The following is an 11,971-nucleotide window of genomic DNA, read 5'->3' on the forward strand; positions in this document are numbered from 1 at the left end:
TTAAATAGCACGAGAATTCTGGATCAATCTGAAAAATCTCTATCCCATCCACACTCTACTCCTTTCCCCTGCCGAGTGAGTCACGCCTACCCCGAAAGGGAATTTGGAAAATGAAATTTCTCAGCCACCATCTGCATACGAGACTAATAACTATATTCTTCTTTTCAGCGGGAGCTTCATTGGTCCTGACGCAGGCGTCGGGGTGGGCAAACGTGCTCATGAGGAGCCAGACAGCTCGCCAGGTTCACCGGCACCACTAGCAATTGTTGAGAGTCCTGAGCCACCCGAGCATCAACAGTCGCAGTCGAAACGTCAACGCGTTCACGATTCAGATGATCACTGAACTGTTCCCCTAGACTTTTTCTATGTAGGATATTGTTATATTAATTCACGTATCGTCCGATGAATCGTCCGCTTTTCTTCCACTCGATATTGCAGACTACAATCTTCTAATCTCTACAAAATTGTTTCACAGACTCACTTTCTTCACTTCTAGCAATCTAATCAATAGAACTTGTTTTTTTATAGAATGTTAAATGTACCCAAAGTTGGCAAAAATTTCGAGTTTTGCACTACATTCTCTACTCTAGAAAAGAAAAGAAAAGAAAAATATGTCTGCCCTTGAAAGAAAAGCGAGGGATTCATCGCGAGTATTGCGTAGAGCCCTTACCCACGATTATTCTCTGCAAGCGATCAAGTTGTTATAAAAAAAATCATAACTCCTGAAGTCGGTTTCACGTGCATGTGATGTTTACCGAAACATTTACACATTCAGACACATTCACATCAAACTCTCATCCCCCTTTTCCTGGCGCTGTGCTCGTTGGAAATTTCGCGCTTAAACTAGACTTAGATCTTAGTTTGAGGCGCGAAGTCATCTTGTCAATACGAGTGAAAACGTAGTAGTTATGTGCACGGTGAACTATTCATAGCGCTTGTCGACCGTTTATAGACTCTGTTAGCTCAATCTGGTTTACCGGAATGGTGTACCCAGACGCACTGACGAAAGACTCGCAGATGCTTCTTTTGGTCTCGCGGGACTCTTATTTTAGCGCTGCTTTCACTCGCAAATTTTAAGAGCCTCGTACAAAAATCCCTTCTCTCATTTAAAATTCATGGATTTTAAACGGCAGAATTTCCCTCCGGATTTTCGTCGCTCCCGCTTCAAACATTTTTTTTCGGACGATTCCGAAAGAACATAGACCCCCGCTTTCTCGTTCATTTTATGACCAATTTTAAGGTTTCCAGTTGGTGCCAACGTTTTCATAATGTGCCTGTCTGCTCAGCAACACGAGAAATTAATTTTTATCTGTGCTCACGAAAAAGCGTCATATTTATTTTTCTTAGGTTCTCTTGAAAAGAGGTAAACTAGTTTAGTATGGAAATTTGTTTTTGGCAAAGATATTACCAAAAAATGGAAAAATTGAAGAAAAAAAGAAAAGAAAACGAAAAGAGAAAATATATTTTGTATTTCGCAGACAACGCTTGCTCAGAGGCGACTCTTCAACAACGTGAATCACATTTTCGAATGTATTGATAATTGGTTGATTCCTGACACCAAACGTTATCTAGGTCTCTAGATAATCTGCCAAACATTTAGACTTGAAACAGTTTTTTTGGCTTTTAATAAATAAGTCCAACGTGACACACAAGTTAGTAATTTCAGAAAAAGAATTCGCTTGTACGATGTACCTCACCCAGTGTTCTAGTTTTCATTTACGCGCTAAACGATCAAACTTATTTACACTAGACAGAATCGTGAACTCGGTGAAATTTTTTGTGATTTCTGACAACATGGGGATGAGACATTTGCGTGACTTTTTTGCCAAGTGAACTTGTTAAATGTTGAGAATTTTCTTTCTCAGCTCGGAAACTAGCCAGTTTTTTACCTCAAGGTATAAACTTAATTGAAGTGTTTTAAAGAAAAATATTTTCAAATCAACGACAGTTTTATAAATCTTTTAAGAGGTGAACATTTGATACTTTGGCAGAAGAAATCAGTTGCAAATGTGCGAGAAAATGTCATGACCGGAGAAAAGGATCAAGTTTCAATTCGAGTCAACGAACTTGTTCGAAATTCTCACTTCTGACCAAAGTCCTGAATCCCCGATCCCGATGTTTTTCGATATTTCCTAATTGTACTATATAGAAATAAAAATATATACTTATATATACACACACTCAGTTGTGTGCGTGTGTGTGTCAATGATTATATATTTACATATATATATTATATTATATATAAAAAATATATATTATGAATATTAGGTTTAAAAAAATAGGGAGCTTCAAGTGCTCCCTCTTATACTAGGTCCCGAGAGAGTGAAAGAGAAAAACGGAAGCTTCGAGCTTTGTTCCCTTTTTCTCTTCTCCCCCCCTACTTCCTGAATCAATGGAAGACCTCAGGAAGCGATATTTAAAAAAACGTGCGACGCATTGTCGTGTATTATAATGTTATAATTTTTCGCAGGCAAACAGGCCTTGATCGAGTTTTTTTTTGTAGAAAAATTTATAATGCGCTAAGCGAACTATATTTTTATGACAAGGAGAAAAGTCACGAAGAGGAAAGTGCGCTCGATGAAGCGCAAATTGTATAATTATCTAAAGTTTAATAATTTATGTTAACTGTGTAACGTATAAGGATCGGCTGCTGATTATGATCTCCGATTATTGTTCTAATAAAAGTCGAAGCCGATCGCTGTCGGTCCTCCATTTTTACGAAGACGGTGTTGAATTCGAATACTTACTAACTTTGACAATTCTAATCTAAAAAGAGTTTCGGGAAATGCGATTTTCCCACCGTCAACTGGGAAATTCGCGTTTCTTCTATAGGAAGCGTCAGTATTTAATTTGAAACAAAGGGAAATAATTGTTTATATTTTATACGTGGATGAAGCGACAAGTTGCGTGAATGCCGCGAGAGTTTAATGAAGAAAGAAATTGACATGTAACAGGAAGCAAGATTGTACTATTTGATTAAGATTACTACTCAATTAATTGCATTGTTACATTGCTTCGTTAAATATACAGAAAAACAAATGTAACGGCGCTTGTACAAAAGAAAAGCAAAGTTTTACGATTAAGTTATGCGATCAACCTGAAAAAAGAAAAAAAAACGACAACAAAAGATCGACATTGTAAATCTGTTAGCCTGTGAAATGAGGGACGGGATTGCAGAAATCTGTGTTGTATTTTTAAAGGAAATGTCAATTTGTAGGTACAGTTTCCTTTAAAAGTAGGACAAGTTTGGTAGAATATAAAATTAGAAGAACATCTCGAGGATTCGATTTGATCCGGTTCTTTTCTATATTTCGAATTTCTCTAGTGTATTCAGAGTTTCGTCCTGTGTGACAAATATTCGGTCGTGGAATATTGTTTCACGATAGAATTGTGAAGAACACTTTGAGAGACAATTTGTGTAGCAACCATACGTTATCACTCGTTTGTAACAACACCATTTTGTGGGAGATCTATCTCTCCGGCAAACTGCTGAGATGCAAGCAAATAAATTACACAAATCACGAACAATTGATGAAAGAGAATGAATATTTATTGGTTTTTTTTTCGCAGTTTATTCATTTGGAGTTGCTTTATTGTTGCTATTGCAAAGAGGCCGTAGACCACAAGCGCGAAATTATGAGTGAATGAGTGAAAGGAAGAGTTGAAAGGAAGTAAGGAGAGTGGAACATGGCTAGAACTGTTAAAAACTTGTGTGAAAGGATTGAATGAACGAGAGAGTGGCGACGAGGTAGAATAACGAAGCTAGTATTCATTGTGGGCTTTCGGAAAAAATTGAAGAAAATATATGGATTCCGGATTAAAAAAAAAAAAGAGTTATCATTTCCTTCCAGTCGTCTCTTATTTCTAAGCAATTTTTAATTATTGCCTTCGTTATAATTACTTTGATTTTCGGTTTGTTTTTACCACCAGTCATAATTACCAAGGTTTCTAACCAACCTGGAAATGTCCGGGAATTTTGTTTATATTCATGATTTTTTTTTTTTGAGAGCGTGCTTATTTTGTTGTAATTATCAAAAAAAAATGGAATGGCAATGATTTTTCACTTGTAAAAGCAGCTTTATATTACTGTGTTTAACTATTTGGTTGAAAATTTCTTCTTTTTTGGCGTTTAAAATTAATTTTTTTAACTGAACATTGAAATATTCTATTTATGGTTGAAAATTGATATTTTTTAGTTGAAAATTTGTTCTTTTGTGGTAGAAAATTCGTCTTTTTTCTGGAAAATTCAAGTTTGCTTGCAATCTTTTCTCTCTCAACTGAAAAATCTTTATTAGTTGAAAACGCAAGTAATGTTGAAAAGCCGTGTCTTAGTTGAATTGAATTTTTGGTTAAAAATTAAAATATTTTTTGGTCAAATAACTACTAGATTTTCCCCTCACACTTGATCTTTTTTAAAATTAAAATTTAATTACTTATGTTAGTTGAAAGTTAAACTACTTTGTTTAAAATGATTTCTTTTTGGTGTAAGGAGTTATGATTTTAATTGAAAATTCATCTTTTTGGTTGAAAAATGAGTTACTTTGTTGAAAATCCGTTTTTTACCTTGCTGAAAATTAATTTTTTTACTGAAAACTTAACTATTCCAATTGAAATTTTACTTATTTTGTTGATTTTGTTTTCAAAATGATATATATTTTTTTTACTGATAATGTTATCCTAGTCAAAAATTCATCTCTTTAGCTCAATATGAATTTTTTAAATTAAAAAATTAACCTCAATTTTTACATGCTAATCATTTAAGATTTAGAAAGTATTAGAATTGTCCAAAATTTGACATCACAGTTTTTCAGCGTATTTCCACCTTTTGAAACCCCCTGAATCCGAAAATCAAGTTTTTACGATGACGTCTGTCTGCCCGGCCCTCTGTAAACACGATAACTCTCGAAAAAATGAACGGACCAAATCAATTTTTGGAACACTTTTTTTAGGTCCTAAAAGAAAGGACGAGTTCGTTAACAGACCATTTTGGATAAGCATTAAAAAAGTTAGAACATTTTCCAAATTTTTGGGACCATTTTTTTAGATTTAAAAATTTTACGTGCGGTTATTCGTAGTACTACAAAGGCAAACAATTTATCCTAATTACTTTTGTCGATGAAAAGAAAATTATCAGAGTTATTGGGAATGGTGGTCGGCTATTTCGCCATCTGGTGCTGAAAACAGGAACTAGAAAGAGTAGGTAGCATTTTAAAGATGCATTTTAATTTGTACATAAAAGTGGACTGACGATTGTTTTATCACGTTTAAAACAATGATTAAATACCAAAAATAAATCTGTATCCAAAAAAAAGCGTTTCAGACCGAATTTCCATCTTATACAGGGAAAAAACACATTATTGTCAAAAAAGTTTTTCTAAAAAACCACAATTATTTTACTAATACATGTAATTTTTAATGCATTATAAACTTTCATGTACTTTAATTAATTTATGTAGCGAAAATTTCAATGCCGATTATGCAAGGCATATTAATAGTAGAAGATTAAAATTGAAATACAAATTCTAACCTAACTTTCAGGTAAAATTTTTTTGATCGTAAATAGTTCATCTATAAATTAAATAAAACTTACTTTAAGTTCATTTTTACTTCGAAAAACGTTAGTTCAAGTTTATAATCTGTTAAAAATCACAATAAATAGGAGAAAAGTTTTTTTTTAATATAAAAACATTTCTGTCAAAAAATGTGGGTTTTCACTGCATAAGATGTAAATTCCATATGAAACATTTCGTTTTCGATGAAGACTTATTTAAAGTTCGTTATAAATATTTTAAACTTCACAAAAAAATCGTAAAAACAATTTTATACATGAATTAAAATTTATCTTTAAAATCGTACATACTACTTATAGTTCACATTTTTGCCACCAGATCGCTTATTGCAGTATCCTAATTTTACGCAAAACAACGCACGATATGAAAAAGAGCCAAAAGAAGAAAAACATTGCATTTTGAAAGCCCTACCAGACGATCATAACGGGTCCATATCATGTCACATCTGCGTCATGTCTCTTCTGTGGCATGTCACATCTGCGGCTTGTCACATCTGCGGAATGTCTCATCAGCGGTATGTCATATCTGCGGAATGTCATAACTGCGGCATCTCTACTCAGCGGCTACTCTCCCGCGCGGGATTTCTCACTGTAAAAATGACTAATCTGAGGCAATTCTCCCTGGACTAATTGTCTTCCCGGTGGCATCTCTCCTTTGGAAACAATTGTTGGGTTAATATTAAAATATTAAAACTGCGGTAAGCCTGTCGGGACTAATTGTCACATCTGCGGCATCTCCTACCAGCAAAAACTCCCCCCAGTGCTGTCTCTCATCCGCGGAATCAATTGTCACATTTGCAGCATCCCTCATCAGCGGCAAGTCTTTTTAGCGCCATCTATCCCCCAAGAAAAATTCGTAAGCACTTTCAAAGATGACGTAACTGCGGCAAGCCTCCCCAGCGACACCTCTCTCCCAAGAAAAATGATCAAGCACTTCCAAAGATGGCAGAACTGCGGCAAGTCTCCCGAGAGACATCTCTTTCCCTAGAAAAAATTGTAGTACTTCCAAATATGGCAAACCTGCGGCAAGGCGCCCCAGCGGCATGTCTCCCCCAACAAATCTTCTAAGTAGTTTTAATAATGGAAAAAATGCGGCACGTCTCCCCCCAGGCATCTCTCTCCTAAGACAATATTTTAAGTATTTCCAAAGATGATAAAATCGCGGCAAGTCTCTCCAGCAGCATCTCTCTCGCAAGAAAAATTTTTAAGCACTTCCAAAGATGACGTAACTGCGGCTAGTCTCCCCAGCGGCAAATCTCTCCCAAGAGAAATTCCTAGTACTACCAGAGATGTCAAAACTGCGGCAAGGCTCCGCAGCGGCACCTCTCTCTCAATACAATTTTATATGCACTTCCAAAGATGGCAAAACTGCGGCAAGTCTCCCAAGCGGCATCTCTCCCCCAGCAAAATTTCCAAGTAGTTTTAAAGATGACAAAAATGCGGCAAGTATCCCCAGCAGAATCTCTCCCCCAATAAAGTTTCCAAGTATTTTAAAAGATGGCAAAAATGCGGCAAGTCTCCCGAGAGACATCTCTCTCCCAAGAAAATTTTTTACTACTTCCAGAGATGGCGTAACTGTGGCAAGTCTCCTCAGCAGCACCTCTCTCTCAAGGAAATTTTAAGGTTCTTCTAAAGATGTGTAAACTGCCGCAAGTCTCCCCAGTGGCATCTCTCTCCCAAGAAAATTTTATATGCAGTTCCAAAGATGACAAAATTGCGGCAAGTCTCCCCAAAACATCTCTCTGACAAGAAACGTTTTTAAGTACTTCCAAAGATGGCACAACTGCGGCAAGCCTACCTGCAGTTTTTCATCTTTGAAAGTACTTAAAATAATGTCTTGGGAGAGAGATACCGCTGGGGAGACTTGCCACAGTTTTGCCACCCTTGGAAGTGCTTATAAAATTTTCTTGGGTGAGAGATGCCTCTGAGGAGACTTACCGGACTTCTGCCATTTTTAGAATCCTTATCAAATTTTTTTAGGTGAAGAGGCCGCTTGGGAAGCTTGCCGCAGTTTTGCCATCTTTGGAAGTGCATATAAAATTGTACTGGCAGACAGATGCCTTTGGGGAGATTTGCCGCAGTTTTTCCATCTTTGGAAGTAGTTAAAGAATTCTATTAGGGGAGAGATACCTCTGGGGAGCGTTGCCGCAGTTTGACATCTTTGGAAGCACTTAAAAATTTTTCTTGGGAGAGAGATGCCGCTGGAGAGACTTGCCGCAATTTTGTAATCTTTGGAAATACTTGAAATATTGTCTTGGGAGGGAGATGCCTCGGGGGAGATGTGTTGCATTTTTTCCATCTTTAAAACTACCTAGAAAATTTGTTGGAGGAGACATGCCACTGGGGCGCCTTGCCGCACTTTTGCTATATCTGGAAGTACTAAACCTTTTTCTTGGGAGAGAGATGTCTCTCGGGATACTTACCGCAGTTTTTCCATCTTTGGAAGTGCTTGACTATTTTTCTTGCGAGAGAGGTGTCGCTGGGGAGGCTTGCCGCAGTTTCGTCATTTTTGAAAGTGTTTGATAATTTTTCTTGGGGATAGATGCCGCTAGAGAGACTTGTCAATAATGAGAGATGCTGCAAATGTGACAATTAATCATGGGAGACTTGCGACAATTTTGCCAGTTTGATGTGGATTGCAAAATTTTTTCCGAATAAGAGATGCCGCTGGGGAGTCTTGCCGCGGGCGAGAGATGCTGCAGATGTGACAATCAGTCCTCAGAGACTTGCCGCAGTTTTGCCACTTTGAAGTGGTCTTGAACATTTTTCCGCTGACGAGAGACACAACTGGGGAGACTTTTTTGCTGGTAGGAGATGCCGCAGATGTGACAATTAGTCCCAGAGGCTTGCCGCAGTTTTAATATTTTAATATGAACTCGAAAATTTTTTCCGGGGAGAGATGCCACCGGGAAGACAATTAGTCTAGGGAGACTTGCCTCAGTTTAGTCATTTTTACAGTGATAAATGCCGCGCGGGAGAGAAGCCGCTGGGTAGAGATGCCGCAGTTGTGACATGTCGCAGATGTGACATGTCGCAGTTGTGGCATACCGCAGATTAGACATTCCGCGGATGTGACAAGTCGCAGATGTGAGATGCCGCAGAAGAGATATTCCGCAGGTGTGATAAGCCTTAGACGTGACAAGCCGCAGGTGTGACTCGCCGCAAAGAGACTTGTCGCATGTAACATGGTATGGACCCATCCTAACAACTTATTGGATTTTCTTGAAAAATCGAAAATTCAAATTTTGATTGCACAAACAAAATTCCATTTTGTAGCGAAACTATGCAAGGTAGGAAAAAAGATGAATACACAAAAATTGTGATCCCAAAAAATATCTACAAATTTGTTTAATAATCACTTCTTGGTAGGACGCGCAGTTTTTGTTTTATTCATGAAAAATAAATTTGAAAATCAAAAAATAAAAAGTTTGTAGAAAAGCGACACAAGTTACGCAAAAAATAAATGATTTAACAAAAATTGTTTACCAGAAAAAGAGCGACAAATTTGTTATGAATCCCTTTTTGATAGGACGCGAATTTTCTTTTTAATCATAAAAATGGCAATAAAAATAAAAAAAGGAAAAATTTGTGGAAAAACGACAAAATGTAAGAAAACAAAATGATAGAAAGAAGTTGTTTGCCCAAAAAAGAGATACAAATTTGTCATAATATATTACATTCTCATCATTTTTGATTGAGAAAATATTAGAATTGCCCGAAAATTAAAACCACACATTAAAATTTTGATCCTAACAACGAAAAATACTATTTTTCTATAGGATTCGATATTTTGTTTTATTGGTCGTAAGTTATATGCAAGAAATAGAACATTCCGATATTACTGCAAAGACGCGAGATACGTAAAAAATTTAAAAGAAGACTTGTAGGGTATTTTTCTTTATCCATTAAAAATAATATGAACACACAAATCCTATGTTAAGCATAACAACGTGAGAAAGAGAAAAATGTTTGAAAAAAGGATTGTAGTTTTTTTATTTATTTTAAAGTGGTTCAGAAAATATACATTTACAAATGTCTGTCAAAAATGGAGCACGCAGTGCGAGTGCCACAATGAGAATGTGTACCTCAAAGCCTACAGATCTTTTAGCAACTTAATCTTTAACTATACTTAATTAAATAGAAAATTCAGAATATGAAGAAGCATATAAATACTGCGATCTAAAAGAGATATTTTTGATGAAGTTTCATTAAATCATTCCAAATAAAAAGAAGAAATACTCGTGCGCGAAGCGCGAGGCAACCTATTATCGAGCTAATGGACAATTTTTATATTTACCATGACTTTTTAAACAACTTTCAATTGTTTAAACAAATGTAAATTATCTATTCCCAAAAAATAATTATATTTTCTGATTGAAATTTCATTCTTTGTCATTGTTTAGAGAACTAAATTTTTCTAAAAATATTATGTAATTATTGAAATAATTATTTATTGACTATTTTTAAAATTTCTAAAAATTGAGCCAGAGATATCAACTTTATTTTTAAATTAGTATCCTATTTTACGTTTTGTTGAATAATTACATAATTTTGTTACATTTATTTTAATGTTTAATCAATTTCTATTTGTTTAAACAATCTTTATTTGCTCAAGCAGTTTTTTCGGTAGCTAAAAAAATGAAATAAAATAAAACACATACAGTTATGTTTCTGACTGTATAGTGTATAGAAAGAATGCATTTACCACTTTTTAATTGTTTAAAAAAGTGTAATTTGTTGAATTTTTGCAATGCATTTTTGGACCACCCTAATATCCATAGCACTTCGCAACGGCATTTTAGATAGAAGTGGGAGAATTTCAAATTAGAAATGCTAAAAATTAAAAATTTTTGAAAGAAATAACTTCTGAATGAAACAATTAAGAAATTAACGATTGTAATTATTTATTTAAAAAATGACAAACAATATATATTTGTATAACAACACTTCAAGGATAAGTCACTTTAAAGAAATGCATTTAGATATCTTGTAGAATAACCATTTAAATTCAAGTTTTACAAAAGAAAATGTTTACAATACAACCAGGTTGGACTGTGGAGTTGAAAGTTGTATCCTTTTGAAATAGTAGTTAAAAATTAGACATCCTTTTCAGTAAAAATTCAAATGAAAAAGATTCTAATGGAAAAATGTAATTCCTTTCAAATTCACAAGCTTTTCAAGTTTAACTTACAAAAAATGAGAACATTTAAATATAGTCCGACGTAAAAAACTTATTTTTTGGAGGAATTTGATTAATTTTATTGATCATAATTTATATTAAATTTAACAATTTCAATTCTTGTCCTTAAAATAGAATCAAATTTCAAGCATTTTCAATTTTGAATTTGTAGTTTATTGAAACTTGAATTGAATTTAAAAATTCAATACTCTGATTTTGAAGAATTTTCAAAAATGAGAAAAAATCTTCTGAATCTCTAGGACTTTCAGATTAGAGTTTATTTCCAATTTTTTAATTCAATTCAAGTTTTAATTTAAAATTAAATTCATGTCCTTCAAATAGAATTAAATTTCAAGCATTGACAATTTTGAATTTGTCATTCATTGAAACTTAAATTGAATTTAAAAATTGGGAATAAACTCTAATCTGAAAGTCCTAGAGATTTAGAAAATGATTTCTTATTTTTGAAAATTCTTAACAATCAGAGTATAATTTGTTTCACTTTATGATTATTAAATATTGTTTAATCATGTTCTTCTCTTCCCAAAAGTCTCCAATTTTTCTGGACTCGCTACAATTTTTTGCATTACCCAGGAAAAGGTCTGGAATTTTGAAAAATTTCATCTCATAATTTAAGTTGAGAATTTAAAAAAAGGTTAAAAATGATAAATTTTCTTTAAAAAAATTCTCCTGACCACACAAACGACTTAGCCCACATTAATCTCACATGATGTCTTTAAAATAGAAGATAAAATTGAAGAAGAAATTAACAAAAAATATTAGTTTGGGTGTTTTGAGAAAATCAATTTTTTATATTTTAAAATAAATTGTTGCCACTTCGTTAATTTTAATCTTTTAAAGAAAATTTCCGTTGGATTTTCCAAGAGAATGATAAACATCTCCAGATGATTAGAAGAAAATTGAAACATCTAAATTAGATAAAAAAAACTGATTTCCCACGCAGTTTCTTATCTCAAGGGGCGAGAGAAGGTTGCGACTCTCGCCTTGGAAGAGCCGCAGTGCGCGAGTACTCAGTTGAATATATTGCGGAATATTATACATCCCAATTGGAAACTATTCATGCGGCCTTCACTGTGTATATTTTTCTTTCTTAAATCAAAATAATATACGAGGGTGGATTGATAAGTTTCCGGCCTGACCAAGAAAAACAACGTTTTTAAGAATTTTTTTTTTTTATTTCTCAACATAATCTCCTCCAAGGC

At 34.4% G+C, this 11,971-nt stretch overlaps 1 protein-coding gene across 2 annotated transcripts in view; it reads left to right on the top strand.

Annotated features, from left to right (window-relative positions):
• LOC117170580 (forkhead box protein K1) overlaps positions 1-3,831 on the top strand; it is a 30,410-nt gene extending 26,579 nt beyond the window's left edge. For both annotated transcript variants that reach the window (XM_033357433.1, XM_033357434.1), the window contains one exon: positions 169-3,831. In XM_033357433.1, coding sequence (XP_033213324.1) covers positions 169-343 — 175 coding nt within the window. In that variant the 3' untranslated portion in view covers positions 344-3,831. The remainder of the gene's footprint in view (positions 1-168) is intronic.
• The last annotated feature ends 8,140 nt before the right edge of the window (positions 3,832-11,971 follow it).

This window comes from Belonocnema kinseyi, chromosome 4 (assembly GCF_010883055.1).
Source record: "Belonocnema kinseyi isolate 2016_QV_RU_SX_M_011 chromosome 4, B_treatae_v1, whole genome shotgun sequence".
Classification (NCBI taxonomy): domain Eukaryota; kingdom Metazoa; phylum Arthropoda; class Insecta; order Hymenoptera; family Cynipidae; genus Belonocnema; species Belonocnema kinseyi.